The sequence below is a fragment of the Mya arenaria genome, chromosome 13, assembly GCF_026914265.1.
Source record: "Mya arenaria isolate MELC-2E11 chromosome 13, ASM2691426v1".
In the NCBI taxonomy this organism is placed as follows: domain Eukaryota; kingdom Metazoa; phylum Mollusca; class Bivalvia; order Myida; family Myidae; genus Mya; species Mya arenaria.
In genome coordinates this window covers 45475143-45492788 of record NC_069134.1, presented here as the reverse complement: position 1 = coordinate 45492788, position 17646 = coordinate 45475143, and the positions used below count along the sequence as shown (strand labels likewise).

At 35.7% G+C, this 17646-nt stretch overlaps 1 protein-coding gene across 7 annotated transcripts in view; it reads right to left on the bottom strand.

Moving 5' to 3' along the window:
- The window catches only part of LOC128213523 (single-stranded DNA-binding protein 3-like), a 130574-nt gene that overhangs the window by 50739 nt on the left and 62189 nt on the right, over nt 1–17646 (bottom strand). For 4 of the 7 annotated variants that reach the window (XR_008257746.1, XM_052919306.1, XM_052919303.1 and 1 more), the window contains 3 exons: nt 16451–16560; nt 9341–9413; nt 4949–5079 (listed from right to left, as the gene is read on the bottom strand). Coding sequence is in view for 6 of the 7 variants with exons in the window: in XM_052919306.1 (XP_052775266.1) it covers nt 4949–5079; nt 9341–9413; nt 16451–16560 (314 nt within the window). In the remaining variant the exon portion in view is untranslated. Of the gene's footprint in view, nt 1–3119; nt 3154–4948; nt 5080–9340; nt 9414–16450; nt 16561–17646 lie in introns of all 7 variants that reach the window. The other 3 variants (XM_052919307.1, XM_052919308.1, XM_052919304.1) reach the window with 2 other exon arrangements.

Genomic DNA, 17646 nt, shown 5'->3' with positions numbered 1-17646 from the left:
GTGGCAAGTTATTTTAAAATCTGTCCATACAAGGGAAAGTTACAGAGCCGGACGGACGGACGGACGGTGCGATTTTAATATGGCCACCTTCGGGGGCATAAAAAGCAGCTGTTGCTTAAATACTGTTTTTCCTAATTAAGACCCATACCCTTCCTTGATTGATACTCCGTCAAGACAATCATTCTGATTAAGTTTCACAAAAATCTGATGGAAAAAGCAGCCAATATTGTGAAATCAAGGTTTCTGTATGATTTTACCTACATGTTTAGACCCAGTTTTTGACCCGAGGTGACCCATATTCAAACTTTATTGAAACTAAATCAATATTCATCTGATTAAGTTTCAGAGAGATCAGATGAAATAATCATCCTCTTTTGTTTAAACAGTTTTTTTTTTAACATTTGCCCCAGAATCCTTGTTTTTGACCCAATATAAAAATTTGAACTTTACAATCATTTAAAAGAAGATTAACAAAGTGCCTACCACAAAAGCTCACCAACAGCAGTTCTTTTGAACTGAGTAATAAGATGATAACGTGACCCGGGTAGAGAAACGTGCATATTTAAAAAATAAATATTTTTTTTCATATTCGGTATTATAATTTTTAGTGAGGAATTATTAGATTTTTTTTTGATTTTTTAAAAAAATGTTTGAGTTTGAAAATCTGGTGCCAGTGACCAAGAGCTCACATAAGTGAGTTTAAAACCTCAAGAAATGTGGATGTACAGACAGGGTGATTACAATAGCGCACCTGCACATTTTTTCCCGGGCACTAATAAATATGGTTATGAAGCTCTTGATTGACATTAAAATACTTCTGTTCAGCAGGACAAAGGACTCCTTTATAAATATGTCATGATGTTCAATGATGTCTGACATACCTTGTCTATATACACACAATAAAGGGAAATCAGATGATAGAAATAAACATCTAGAGCTACCACTGAGCTTGATTAATACCCCCGAAAACCACCCTTACAGGAAATGACAGCGAAATGATTAGAAATCCAATCTTAATAATGACAATACAGTTGAGGGTGTCATTATATTTGTTACATGGCAATCTATAAATGTTAGAAGTTTTTGATTGAAGAAAAATAAACAAAAGGACATAAAAGTCTATAAAATACAATCAAACCTCCTTTGATCCAACTTTATTTTTAATGGCTATCACTGACAATGAAAAGTAACAAAGGTTGAGAACTCAGTAAGTAGTCAAGATATAACTAAGGTTCTTGTATACTGCTTTTCCACTTATCATGCCTAACTTAAGTATGTTGTTTAACACTTTAATGCATGTTCATGGGTGAAAGTTTGAAATCTTGAGAATCCTGAAAATTTAGCTGGGGGCCTGGGCTCCTGAGAATTAGCGGTTTTGAGTGCTTGTACAGCGCCATTTCTCACCATTAGTGTCACATTCAGATAGCCATGCCCATCTCCATTTGTTAGTTTGTTTACTTTCTAAGTCCTTAGTGTTGTACGCCGGGAGTAGAAACTTCATTTTAAATATTTTTTGCAACGATCTTTTATCATAAGAATATTGTTGTTGTTTTTTGAAAGAATCACTTAACCGCCAAAAGACCAGCTATTTTATTGGACTACAGCGAGCCAATCAGAATTGTCGTATTATATTGTAATTCACCGCTACCTAGGCGTTTAAAAAGCGTCTGCAAAGTCTTGATGGTCGCGAACAAACCCGATTGGCTTTCCTGTTCGGAACTTATTGGCGGAAACGGTCAAACCCAGCTAGTCTATTTACTACCGTAGCCGAACGCGCTCCAGGCTATCTTCGTAAAAACCCGTAAGCGAGCACCTTGCAATGACGAATCGTTACTAAAAATAAATCGCAAAACAGATCGAGTCACTGGAATTTACTTTCGTTTTCATTTCAACAATTTGAAAGTCGAAGTCATGGTTGAGGTAGGCCTATACCCCCTACCCCGCTCTGAAATCTCAACGGATTTACATGATTTGGAAAAGTGATCCCTGAGGACATTGAAAATCCGGAACTTCCGGAGCAGTCCGGAAAACTTTCACCCATGCATGTTAACGTATTTGGCCGACGTTGCCAAATACTACATGTATACATTGGCGGACTCAACTGACTACTGAATGTAAACAAGTTTGACAGCATTTCAAATGGGTATTTTTAATGTTTAAAGTTTCCAAGTTCCTTTTTGTAAATTTAATACTGGATGTTTATAAAAGTAAATCATTATCGGTATTGATTTCAGCTTGAAATCTAGCTTATCTAGAAATCTAAACACAGGAATTATTTTCAACATTTACTTGATATGTTTTTTTGAAAACAAGTCAAAAATCCTGACTGAGATCTACTTTTCAACTGGTTTGGCTCAAACCTTTATCTGCAAAAGGCTGACAATATCTCAATTGTTTTTTGTTTTTTTAAAAACCCACAAAAGCAGACAGGACAAAATCATTTTGTAGTCCTTTAACAAGGCTTAGGACATTATAAAATATGATCTAAACTTTTACTTTTACACACCATTTGCTCAATAACAACAAGAATTTCAAAATATCAGTAGAAATTCCAAATAACTGGATTTGCATAAAAATGATCACTTAAAAATATCTGTACCTTTTAAACAGTATTTATACAAAAACATCCACTTCTGTGCAGCACAAACGATGAAACTTCAGCTGTTCATTCTCCGTAGATATCGTCATAAATCTTCTTCATCTTCAGCTGACGGGAAAATCTCCGTAAAACTGATTTTGTAACTTGATTAAGAATCAAATACTTAAACTTTCAAAAAAAGTCCAGCATTTTTGAAGACAAAAGAAAATACTAAAGCGGACATGTTAGTGCAGCTGAAATTTATTAGCAAATTTAGCATACCAAAACAGCTGATAGTTTATGTAACAAAGATATACAGAGAAAGAATGGGATTCAAAAGTGTGTTTAAAGAAAAGGTTGGAAGAAATAGTTGTGCCCTGAAAATGCAAGAGTAACGGCACCTTTCCAATTGTTAAAGAAAATAAGTACATATCCATTTTAATCAAAGCCAGAATAGCAAGACCAGTAAGGCAAAATAGCTAGTGACGTATACATTTGGCCTAGCTAGGTGGCTAAAAGTCACTCAACGGATAGTTCTTACTCTGGGGAATTCTTTAACATCACAGAGAGTAACACTGTTTAAAAGATAAAGAAAATAATCACTTCATATGTTAGAAAATGGAGGTTAATATCATATCTGTCATTTTTATAATTAAAGTAAATAATTAAATCCAACTTAAACACACAAAATTGATTTATTCCACTTATAATTTGGTCATTTCAGCCTTATAAACCTTCGCGAAGTCTTGTCAACTTCCATTTATGTTATATTTAAAAAAAGCATTAATGTTATTATGACAAAAAAAGGTCAATATTTTAAAAAAGACAGAATGAAAAAATAAATACTTCAATATGTAAAATACAATGAAAAGGATTAGTAAAACATCATTGTTCTTGTGTTAACAGCGACACAGTGGATTAGTATTAACAGGTGTACTGATACTGGCCCATAGAAAGCTCATTTGTTGTATTGTCGTACTACAATCTTAACTTACAGCAAACATAGTTTTATATACACAAACATGTTCAAATTTGATTTAAAACATGTTGAAAAAACATGCTTGGAATAAAAATAATCCAATCCATTTTAGAACAACATCTATACTTTTTTAATTGTAACACTTTATATTCTTCAAACAAATTGTTTAAATTGAAGAATGAATGAAAATAATGAATAGAATTTTTTTATGAATTGTAAATACTATTTTCAAGTATTTAAAGATGACACCCTAAGACTGCTTTCTATTTGAGAAAACTTGTGTTTTAATTATTTTACGGAGTTGATCATCCATGATATTATGAAACCTTTCCAAACAGTTGCAATTCATATTTTTCTGTATTATTTAGCATAGTTTTTAATATTCTCATGAACAAATAGTAAACATTTGCGAACATAAAGCCTTCAAAAAATGTGAGCACTGTACAGTATCATGTTTTAATCACAACAAAAAGGAACACCAACACAGAACTGCTGGAAACATTTAACAGGCAATACAAAAATGCCTCATATTCTTTTACCTTTACAATATGCTTTTTGACAGATTCACATTTAATCATTTAGAAGAGCCCTGTCAAACAAAAATCCATAAAGTAGATTATGACTGCAAAATTTCCAGTAAGGTACAAAATAACTGCCAAATTTCCATTTAATAAATACTTGGTTTTATTTAGTGAGTAATTTAGAAGCTCTCGCATGCTCACTGACTAAGATAAAGACATTGGCTGAGCATTTCCCGCCCAACATTAAGAAAGTTAGCATTTATTTTTAGTCTTCTAAACCTTAAGTGGGCAAGGGTCACCTGCCAAATTAATTGCTTGAAAGACCCAAAAATAAATACCAACTATTACCAGTATTTTTTTCCTGGGGTAACCCTCCAAACAGATTACTGAAGTAATTTCCCAATTAAATTGTATTTGGCTAATTTGTTACCTATGACTGAAAATCCTATGTTGGTGTTTGAGCTAGAAGCAAATAAAGCCATCTTTCATCAGGTAATTGTGTGTGTAAAATAGATGGCATGCAGTTGTAGTTGTGCATCTTTCCCTCTTTATATTGTGCAAATCAGTTAACAACATCAGTGTTATAAGCCTTTTCAAAGTTTTTCAAAATCAATACAGCTAAAACAGAAAATATGATACTTTGCACACTTCCTTTTAAATACAGAAGTATATATATATATTTTTTTTCTTTTTAAATTATATATACAGAACAAGCAAAAATGCACCAACATAAATTAATAAAGCAATCCTATCATCAAACATTTATGCAAACCTTAAGATACACCCTTTGTTCAGGTAAAAAAAGAGTTTATTTAACCCTGATGAAAGGAAGCTACCGAAAGTAGTTAGAGTACTAAGACAAGTACTCACGTTATCCGGATACCCGCCCAGGTTCCCGTATCCACCCATATCTGGGCCCGTGCCATTCCCATTCTGTGGCATTTCATCCCGTGGAGTGCCCGGGCCGTTTGCTGGAGAATTTTTCATACCATCAATATCACCTGCAAACAATGTGTTGTGTTAGCTTATACTAATTTATTTAGGCGAGGGGTTTGGGGGCCGCTTAAAACCACATACTTACATAGTAATCAAAGCATCAGTAAGGGTTATCAATTTCTTTTTTCAGTAATATTTATCCCACACATTAAATAATAAATTAAAAAAAGTTATTTAACCCTTTCCCTAATGTCAAACAAAGCCATATTAGGCCTGCCATTGCATGGCTTATCAGGACATTGATAACCAGTAGCCAATAGATAATAAGCCCCTATAAGTACCCCTTCTGCATAGGAGATTATTGGAGAATATTGGAACATTGACCCCTATGCATTTCAAACTTATTTTTCTAGTATTTAATTTGGTTTTATCAATATAAAGTTGGTAGTGAATTAAATTTCCAATCCAGTGGTATAATTTTGAAAACTGTACCCATGGTCGAAATTTCATTACTGTGGCTTCAAAAATAAGAAAGTAGGCCAAAAGGTATAAGGTCATCAAAGAACAAAATAAATACTGGTTTACAAAACAGTACACATTGTCCAAATTTCATTGATGTAGCTTTAGAAAATAAGAAAGTAGGTCAAAAGGGGTTGGGCCAGCTTTGACCCCAGGGGCATAATTTCAACTGTCTTGGTAGAAGGCCATCATATGATGCTCCGCAACAAATATAAAAGGTATGAGCCTTGTGGTTTGAAACAAGAAGATCCTGTAATTTTTCTTAAATAAGTTTTTAAGAAACTTGTGACCCACACAGCAGAGACAGTTTTGACCCAAGGGGCATAATTTGAACAATTTTTGTAGAGGACCACTAAATGACGTCTTATTCAAAATATCACGGGTCTGGGCCTAGTGGTTTTAGACAAAAATATTTTCAAACATTTCCCTATATAAGTATACCAAACTTGTGAACCCCAATGCGTGGACAGTAATGACCCCAGAGGCAAAATTTAAACAAACATTCACAAGCAATTGTGTTCAGATGGATGCATGAATGACAGATACCTCTAGCCTTTGGCCAATAGAGCTAAAAATCAACCAACCCCTTTGAACTGTTATTTTGATCAAGGGCAAGGGACAGTAAAACATAAAACCAACTGCACAACCAACTGTCTTTTATCCTTGACTTCCCTAAAAAAACATTTTGAATACATTCAAGGGCCATAATCTAGTCATGCATGGGTGGATCTGGCTGGTTTTCGAAAGGAACTGAGATCTCATGGATATCCAAAAATTGTACAAGTTTCATCAAGATACAATCAAAATTGAAGACTGTTTTGTGTTCACAAGCACCTGTTTACAGATGCACATATAACGTACACAATGCCATGGACTTTGACCAGCTGAGCAAAAAAATATGAAAAGCAATAATTAAATAGTTGGACACACTATTTGCACTACAAAAAATCTCGACCCAAACCCACCCTTTAGTAACTCTTGACAGGCTTTCACTAAAACCTGGCACAAAGATCTTACTGTCGCTATATTGCTAGACAAAAGCTGTCACGGTAAGTGACAAATGCCGAGAAGTGCCATTCAGTTAAAGAGATTATGCAAATAATAATATGCATACATTCAGAAAGAACTATCATAAACAATAAGCTAATGCTGGCCCCAATGATGTTTGAAGTCAAGTGTGGAGGAATAATGCAGTAAGAAAAAGGAAAATGGGTCATGCATGTTACACGTTGTCTTTATGTACCGAACACATGTGCAAAGTAATATGAAAATATCTCAATGCATGAAAAAATTAAAGCTCGAACAGAACCAACTATACTCTATCTATGTGCATATATGCAGTAAACTAAAACAAAGTGTGAGCTTGGACTTGTATGTGGGGTCGTGGGTCTAGCACATGTGAAGGTCCATCAGTGCATGACATGGACCTCAAACTACAAGGTAGGGTCATCGGTCTTGCAGGCGACACATGCCTTTATGTTACGAACATGTGTGCCAATTTATTTTAAAGTCCCTCTACACATGAAAATGTTACAGCTCCGACACGAACGCTGATACTTTATAATATGTGCATAATTAAAGCATTCCGTAATAAATAAACTCTTAAGTGTAACATTAAACTTTGAAGTAGAGTCCTGGGTCTTCCATGCGTCACAACATCTACATGTACTGAACAGATGTGCGGAGTAATTTGAAAATCTCTTCCTATATGAAAATGTTACAGGCAGGACACAAAATGAGGTAGACAGAGCAATTTAATATGCACACCTATGGGGGCATCAAAACCCCAAAAAGGGTAATAAATTTTGTGGAAAACACATAAAGGGGCTGTACTCCGTATGATGAAATAGTGATTTTTTTGTGTCAAAAACTGACATAAACTTGGTATTGATGTCTACAATGCATTGCAACTTACTAACTGAAGTACCACATAGTTTACAATTAATTTAATTTTCAGTTTTTTCGTATTTTTCAATACCTAGTAGAATTCATTCCTTATGCATGATTGGCTAGTCGATGTTATCATGTGATATTACCAAGTTAGGTATATACCTTAAATATTCCAACTGTTTAGGGTAGGCCTTCGTAGCACAGTGGATAAAACACTGGACTGCAATTTTGGCGACACCGGTTCGAACCCGGTCTCGGACTCGATTGTTTTTTTTTTTACATTTTGGTAATTTTTTTACAATTATGATACCAAGAAGTCAAACATTTTATTAAATAATTGTCCAGAGATCCGTTACAGAAAAAAAAAAATTTTGGTGAGAAATTTCCACCCGAAGCACCTTCGTTACCGCAGATGCAATGTGCCAGAAGGTCGTATTTTTCTATGCTGATATAATTGATACTTTTTTTCTAGCATAACTTAAATTACTTTTTTGTGAAAAAAATTACATAGAAAAAAGCATGTACATTTCACCCAATACGATGACGATTACTGATGTCATGACGCGAATTTTAATTAACTGCATATATCAAGAAGTTCCTTTAATATAACATCTTTTAAGGGTTGTTTTATTTTGTTTTGAAGCTATATTTTTTGTAAAACTTAATGTTTATGGATATCATCTATTGAAATATCAAAATTATGCTTACTTAAAAGTTTATAATAAAAGATATAAAAAGTTTTTTGTCAAAGCGTGTGACTCATCTAACATGAGGGTGCCAGATAGAGAATTTCCAGCACAGCTGAATTCACCAGAAATTCCTATTCAGTGTGCTAGAAAAAAGCATGAACCACTTTGCTTGGAATAAAACACTCCTGTTTCATCTTACTCTGGCCAGTTGTGTTGGAGAAGAACACACAAGCATGTTTCTACAGACAGATGGACAGACAACCTGAACCCTTACAACTTTGTTGTGCAAGAGTATAAAAATAAAAGAAATCAACAAACAAGAGGGCCAAGATGGCCCTATATCGCTCACCTGAGTAAAACTTTGTGCTATAGACTTGTTGATAACTAAAGGGCAAAAACAGGGACTTGGCTTCTCTGATGTATTATGCCCATTCACATTCCCCCCAAATTATGTGATGATTGGACAATTCTTAAAAAGTTATTGATAGGACAAGAGATATTTAAGGTAATTTCTATAATGAAAGCGCAATAACTCTCAGGTAACTACAGCAATAATGCTAATTATCAAACATGTTCATACACATTCTGACAAAATTTGGTTATGATTGGACAAGGGGTTCAAAAGTTTTTGACCCAAGATGACCCATATTAGAACTTCAGCTAAAAATCCATGAAACAACATTTCTGACAAATTTCCAGAATATTTGGGCTTAAAATGTTACCTCTAGAGTGTTAACAAGGTTTTTCCATATTTGGGCTCTGTGACCTAGTTTTTGACCCCAGATGACCATATTCAAACCTGAGTTAGAAATCATAGAAACAACCTTTCTGACAAATTTCCAGGATAGTTGGACTGAAAAAGTAGCCTCTAGAGTGTTAACAAGATTTTTCTATTTTGGGGTCATGTTTGTCCGAGAAATTACTGGGACAAACATCCTGACCAAGTTTCATGACAATTGAGGCAAAAATGTGACTACTAGAATGTTAACAAACTAAGTGTGGACGGACGACGAACTTTCATCAATCCTAATAGCTCACCCTCAGTCTATGGCTAAGGTGAGCTAATAACCAAGAAATTGAGAAACTTACAACATTCTTGAAACCTTAAGACATTAATTGAAACTTGATATTTTTTAAGAAGTGGCTATAAACCGCTATGAAACTGGTTATTTGAAAATAATTTTTAAGAAAACATATCATAATGGAGCACTCAATTATCTTTACATACCATTCATAACGGGGGTCATACCATCTGGCCCCATCCCCATACCACCGTCCCCTGCTCCCGGCATACCTGGGTACTAATACAAATATACACATCATGGTCATAATATCATCTCAAACACTTAAAATATAAAGCCCTTTTAATATCTCTAAGGTAATAATAACATGTACATGTTCAACACCTTTTACTATAGATGTGTTGCAGGACAACTCACTTGTTACAACTAAGAACTTAAATTTGAAACTAACAAGATACAATTAATTAATTAATTAACCTTTTAGAACATAGGCAAGTGGCCAGATAAGACCTCCCAGTCAATAGCCAACTTCCTGATAAGCAGTTCTTCTTTGTTTAGGCCCTTTAGAAGGATTGTGAAAGTGCAAATTTATATAGCAGTATGACCTTCAGATAAATATTACTCACATTAATTGTGGCCAAATCTTGTTTATATGAATATATTTTTTACAGGTATTTAAATTCTCTAATGAATAGTGTGATAAATATTAAATGATTTGATTTCATCTCTAAATGAATTTTGAAGATGGATTTTTGTACCATTACTTTAAAATTATATAATTTCATTCAATCAATTGGTCCAAAAATGCTGGGATTAATTTAAATCTTATTATTGCCCATCATACAAAAAAAAAAAAAAATCCAGATTAAGAAGCTGTTTTTTGTTCCAGCTGTACTCAATTTACAGACTTATTTTATACTCTGTGTAACGTTCAATTTTGAACCCGTTGAAAATTAATGCCATGCTGGATATTTTGAACCTGTTGAAAATTAAACTTTACAGCGAATTTATCCATTATATTCTCAGCTTCCCTACTATTGTTTACAACAAGAGATGTTAGTGAAACATTTATGCCCCCTTGGGAGCCAAATTGTTAGTAGGATTTGGACACTTAAATAAAATATGGACAATCAGAAAACCTTTTTTCAGCTTACAGTCACACTGACCTTGACCTTTGACCCACTGACCTCAAAATCAATAGGGTTCATCTGCTGGTCATGACCAATAAGCCTACCTAGTATGAGGTCCCTGGGTCAAAGCGTTCTCAAGTTATTGATCGGAAACCGTTTTTCATGTTAAGGTCACACTGACCTTGACCTTTGACCCACTGACCTCAAAATCAATAGGGTTCATCTGCTGGTCATGACCAATACACCTACCAAGTATGAGGTTCCTGGGTCAAAGCGTTCTCAAGTTATTGATCGGAAACCGTTTTTCATGTAAAGGTCACACTGACCTTGACCTTTGACCCACTGACCTCAAAATCAATAGGGTTCATCTGCTGGTGATGACCAATACACATACCAAGTATGAGGTCCCTCGGTCAAAGCGTTCTCAAGTTATTGATCGGAAACCATTTGGTATTCCGACCGACCGACAGACAGACCGACCGACCGACCGACCGACCGACATGTGCAAAACAATATACCCCACTTTTTTCAAAAGGGGGCATAAAAAGAAACTTGGTTAATTGAAATATTAAAATGACCAATTTGAAATGCCGTCAAACTCTTATACATCCAGTAGTCGATAGTCAGTCACATTTGTAACATGCGGTACTTGGCAATGTCCGCCAAACTCGTTTACATGCGCTAAAGGGTTATGGAAAATATCATGTATTATGAACTATTATGTTGTTTAACACATGAAAGAATCATGAACAAACTTTTATGAATTGAATAACTTTTATGAATTGAATTTTATTTTACTTCTATTGTTATTTCAAATTTATGTAAATACATTGTGTCTAACAAGTCCAGCAACGACAAAAGGTGTAACAAATAAAGAAATAGCTTCACAGAGTTACAGATGAGGTGGGTAGTTGCGTAAATAAGCCATTAAAATCATAGAAAACGCAATTGTCTAAAATTCGATGACAAACAAAAGCATAAGAAAAGGCAGAATATGCAATCAATTTAAAACATGTAATAAATTAATAAGAGGCCCAAAAGGGCCTATGCTCTACTGGCATGGCTTTTGTGGTCATATCAATTCAGAGCATGTATGTATGGGTAAAAGGCAACAGACATATAGTTTATGTTTTGTGTTTGGGTTACCTGAAAACGTAGCACGTTCAACATCTGAGCCCAGAAAGTATTGTAAGCAGATTAGTTGCATGAACTATTTTAATATGTGCCAAGTAAAAGTCATCTGACAAAAAAAAATGCTTTCAAAACTGTACTCATAGTAAAAATTTCTGTAGTTTTAAAAGTTAAAAAAAGTTGGTCAACAGGTCAAAGTCAAGGGCATCCTAGGACAACATTGATCAATTTGAACAAACATTCACAATCAATTGTGCTGAGATGGATGCACGAACACACAAAAATATTTTCAAACCTTTCCAGATTTATGTTTACCAAACCTGTGAACCCTGGGTGTGGCCAGTAATGACACCAGGTGCATAACTTAAACATTCACAACCAATTTTGTTAAGATGAATGCGCAAACTACAAAACTTAAAGCTAAACTAGAAGCGCCGCAATGCGAAAAAACAAGGTTTTTGTTATGGGCAATCAGAAATTATAGCCAATTAATTTGTTGTATGAGCAAGTTCAATCTGCAGCTTCATATAAGCTATATTCACACTAAGATTCATCACTATCCATCAATTCTAACTAAGTTGTTGGGCAGAAAAACATTTTTCTATTTTTAGGAACAGTGACCATGACCCCACCTCCCAAGCTAGGTCTTCACATAAGCTACCTTCGCTCTAAGTTTCATCAATATCTATCAATGCTAACGAAAGTTATTGGGCAGAAACCATTTTTCTATTTTTAGTAACAGTGACCTTGACCCCACCCCCCTCAAAAGCAATCCCAAGCTAGCTCTGTACATAAGCTACCTACACACCAAGTTTTATCAATATCTATCAATGCTAACTAAAGTTATTGGGCGGACACCATTTTTAATTTTTTAGTAACAGTGACCATGACCTTAGCCCAACCCCCCTTAAAAGCAATCCCAAGCTAGCTCTTTACATAAGCGACCCACACACCAAGTTTAATCAATATCTATCAATGCTATCAAAAGTTATTTGGCAAAAAAACATTTTTCTATTTCAAGTAACAGTGACATTGACTGTAGCCCCTCCCCACTCAAAAGCAATCCCAAGCTAGCTCTTCACATGCTACCTACACACCAAGTTTCATCAATATCTGTCAATCCTAACTAAAGTTATTGGGCAGAAACCATTTTTCTATTTTTAGTAATAGTGACCTTGACCGTAGCCCCTCCCCACTCAAAAGCAATTCCAAGCTAGCTCTTCACATAAGCTACCTACACACTTAATTTCATCAATATCTATCAATGCTAACTTATGTTATTAAGCAGAAACCATTTTTCTATTTTTAGTAACAGGCGACCTTGACCTAAGCCCCACTCCCTCAAAAGCAATCACAAGCTAGCTCTGTACATAAGCTACCTCCACACCAAGTTTCATCAATATCGGTCAATGCTAACTAAAGTTATTGGGCAGAAACCATTTTTCTATTTTTAGTAACACTGACCTTGACCTTAGCTCCACCCCCCTCAATAGCAATCCCAAGCTAGCTCTACACATAACCTACCTACACACCAACTTTCGTCAATATCTATTCATCCTAACTAAAGTTATTGGGCAAAAACCATTTATCAATTATTAGTAACAGGCGATCTTGACCTTAGCCCCAGCCCCCTCAAAAGCAATCACAAGCTAGCTCTTCACATTAGCTACCTACACACAAAGTTTCATCAATATCTGTCAATGCTAACTAAAGTTATTGGGCAGAAACCATTTTTCTACTTTAAGTAACAGTGACCTTGACCATTTTTCTATTTTAATAATAGTGACCTTGACCTTAGCCCCTCCCCACTCAAAAACAATTCCAAGCTAGCTCTTCACATAAGCAACTTACAAACCAAGTTTCGTCAATATCTATCAATGCTAACTAGTTATTGGGCAGAAAACATTTTTCTATTTTTAGTAACAGTGACCTTGACCTTAGCCCCACCCCCCTCAAAAGCAATCCAAAGCTAGCTCTTCCCAAAAGCTACCTACACACCAAGTTTCATCAATATCTATCAATGCTAACTTAAGTTATTGAACAGAAACCAATGTTTGACGCCCGCCCACCCGTCCGCCTGTCCGCCCGCCCGCCCAACGACAACCTCATTCTAATAACCCAGTTTTCGTTGAAAACCTGGCTAAAAATGGCCTTTGGGCTTTCAACAAGGACAAGGCAGAGTAATTCACAAAATCAACTGCAGAAGCAAAAAGCAAATTGTCTCTCAAAATCCTAGACTTGCAAATTGTCTCCCTTAACTCTAGACTTGAATTTACATGTACATGTAAACTTGGCTAAAAATAGAATTCACTCATGCAGACCTGGCTAAAAAGGAACCCAGCTCTAATGGATATCTAGATACTGTACAAGTTTCATCGAGATACAATCAAAACTGAAGACTATATCGTGTTCACAAGCAATTGTTTACAGACGCACTGACGCACGGATGCACATACTACGTACACATTACCATCGCATAAGCTCTTCTGGCCTTTGGCCAGCAGAGCTAAAAATGAGAATTAGAAACTCATTTCTTCTTATTCGGCAGACTCAATTCGGTCAATTAATTTAACTCAGTCAAAAATAGATAATGGTTTCCGTAATTGGCGATCATTTTCCGGATGCAAGCCGAAAATAATCAAAGACCTCGGGGTTTGACTAAAGACGCCTTCCATTGATTAATGAGTAAATACAATGCTATACGATAATAAACGGATGCAGGGGGAAAATCATGTGTCCATATGCAAGCTTTCCTGCGAACATGTCAAGAAAAAAAGGTCGAAAAAGGTTGTGTATTCAGTCAACTCAGTCAAATATATTAACATATTGTTTAAACCCACCAACATCGTCAAAGATAGTTGGTGACATATTGGGTACATTAATTACAGAATCAGTACTGTCATGTGATGTTAAAGGCATCGCAGGGTCAACTAGAGATTGCTTTTTTGAAAAAGTGCTTGTCTCCCCCATTGTGTGATAATAGGTGTGAAACAAATCAATGATGGAAGTGAAATTTGTACTTATGGAATGGATATGAACAAACATAGGGGTCATCTACTGGGCATGACCAACCTGAATACCAAGTATGAAGTTCCTGGCTCCAAGTGTTCTTAAGTTATTGAGCAGAAACAAGTGTGACAGACGGACTGGTGACCAACAAATTGTTTTTCACCTGAAGGTGACTGTGACCTTGCCGTACTGACCTCAAAATAAAAATCAAACCAAGTATGAAGCTCCTTGGCCCAAGTGTTCATTAGTTATTCTGCAGAAACTGTTATTTTACCTCAAGGTCACCATGACTTATAAACAACTGGCCTGAAAATCAATAGGGGTCATCTACCAGTCATTACCAACTGACATACCAAGTATGAATGTCCTATGTGCAAGCATTCTTCAGAATTAATCAGATTTATTTTTACCTGACAGTCACTGCGGTCTTTACCAGGACCAGGACCTTTGACCTATTGATTCCAATTCCAATAGGAGCCATCTACTAGTCATGACTGACTAGCATACCATATATGAAGTTCCTGGGTGCAAATGTTCTTAAGTAATTATTGGAAAATGTTTTTCCCCTCATGGTCACTGCAACCTTGATCTCTGACCAACTGATCCTAAAATCTATAGAAGTTATTTACTAGTCATGACCAATTGGCATATCAAGTATGAAGTTCCTAGGTTCAAGCATTCTTTAATTATTCAGCGGAAACTGTTTTTCACCGCAACCTTGACCATTGAACACCTGATCCCAGAACAAGCAGCCCAAGTATGAAGTTCCTGGGTGCAAGCGTTCTTTAGTTATTGAGGGGAAACTTTTTCACTTCAAGGTCATGGTGACCTTGACCTTTGACCTACTGATCTTAAAAACAATAGGAGTCATCTACTAGTCATGACCAACTAGCATACCAAGTATGAAGTTCCTGGGTACAAGTGTTCTTTAGTTATTGAGCAGAAACCATTTTTAAGCCTAAGTCACGCCAACATATCTTTTTTTACCTGAAGGTAACTGCGACCTTGACCTTTGACCTCAAAATCAATAGGGGTAATCTACTTGTTATGAAGTTCCTGGACCCAGAAGATCTTTAGTTATTGAGCAAAAACCGGTGTGTGTGTGTGTGTGGGGGGGGGGGGGGGGGGGGGGGGGGGGGGGAGACATAATAATTGATCAGATTCTCATTTGAGTTAAAAATCACAAGATTTTACAAATAATAATTAAATTTACACAATGTTTATATGGCAATAATGATATTTAAATGTCATAGCTGCTCTAGTCAAGATGTGTTGTGAGATATTGTCATAATGATATATTTTGTTTATTCATAGTATGATACATACTTATTCTAGTTATTGTTAGTTTATACTTCGTGTTAAATGTGTTTGTTTTGCATTTCTAGTTTATTTTTTAATGTGAACTATATACTATACAAAGCAACTTGAACAGGGATGCCAAAACAAATTTGTAAAAAGAGGAAACAAGTATGAAATAGGGAGTATCCCCATAATACTGTATAGAAAGGTCATTTTTCAATATATCAGATAAAAGGCAACAACTTTAATTTTAAAGTTTGGGTCCAAAAAAGAGGATATTAGCTAAAAAGATGAAAATTATCATCCCTGCTTTAAACACTCAGTTTCACTCATTTTTAATTATTATTAAGTTGTTACCAGTTATTGTTTTCAATCACACTAATAAAAGACAATGGTTCATTGTCGTTACTCAATTAAAATCAAATCAATAGGGTAATAGAAACTTGAAATACTCATTTATAGTACGAGATATGCAATTTTTTTCAAAAGTGTGGAGTAATACCAAAGTATGTTGGAAAACTAACTCTGCTTTAGATCAAGATACAAAAAGTTGCATTTTTGGGAAATTCACAACAACAAGAAACATTTACATGGTTGAAAGTTTGACAAGTCAAAAATGCTGAAAATTGGATGTTATATGACTGACATTTGATTTTTACAATCCACATTACCACATATTTTCCTACATGTTGGTTTCAGTGAATTATACTGAAAACTTTCATCCATGCATGTAAGTTGTATAAATACTTTTAAAACAGTGATGTTGTGAAGACGTACCCCGCCCGGCATGCCTGGCATTCCGCCACCGCCTGGACCCTTCATCATACCATACATTCCGTCACCTGAGCTTGTGGAATCTGCAAAAGTAAAATTAACTTGATCAAACTATACCACTGACACTAGGGGGGGGGGGGGGGGGGGGGGGGGGGGGGGGGTACTGATCCGGTATACCAACATGGAAAAACTATTGATCCGGAATCCCAACATAGAAACCCTTTTAACCCCGTATAACCCCTACAAAACCCCTCTTGATCTGGTATACCCACATGGAAATGCTATTTATTCCGTATACCCACATAGAAACCCTTTTGATCCGGAATCCCCACATGGAAACCCTACTGATCCAGAATACCACATGGTAACCCTCTTGATTCCGTATACCCACATGGAAATACTATTGATCCGGAATCCCCACATGGAAACCCTACTGATCCAGAATACCACATGGTAACCCTATTGATTCCGTATACCCACACCAAAACCCTATATATCAATTAACCCAATAGGAAGCACTGTGGATCCGCGGTATACACACATGGAAATGCCATTGATCTGGTATAACCACATGGAACTCCTATTGATCACATATACCACCGCAGAAACCCTAACTTTATTAACACAAATGGAAACTCTATTTACCTGGTTTTTAGACTATCTGCGCATGCGCCCAGGTAGTCTTAAGACCGCAAACTCCAAAGAACTACTTCTATTCATGTTGTTTTAACCCATTTTTTTGTCTCAATGCGCTCTATGTTTAGTAGCAGAATGACGTCGAAACCATAACAATAGATTATCTGTGTATGAGTTCTTGCTTGTTCAGCTATTTCCGCGCTGTATTGCTGTATTCCGGCGTTTTATTTTTAGCAGAATAGAACTATTTATAGATCGTTATACTTGATTAGTGTGGGTCAAAATAATAGATGCTCTGGTAGGAAGGTAACATACTGATATTCACTCTGAGTTCAGACCAAGATGTTTTAGAAATTATTACCGACCACAAGTGTTATTATAACCTGGTGTGACCATGAAGCACGCTTATTTGTAAGCGTGTATTTCTAATGAGATAAGAAACAAAAATGATTGTCAGAAAGTCAAAATAGTTGTATCCAAGGTTTCGCGTTGCTTATGCTTCGAATACTATGATTTGCCTGCTATACAATAAC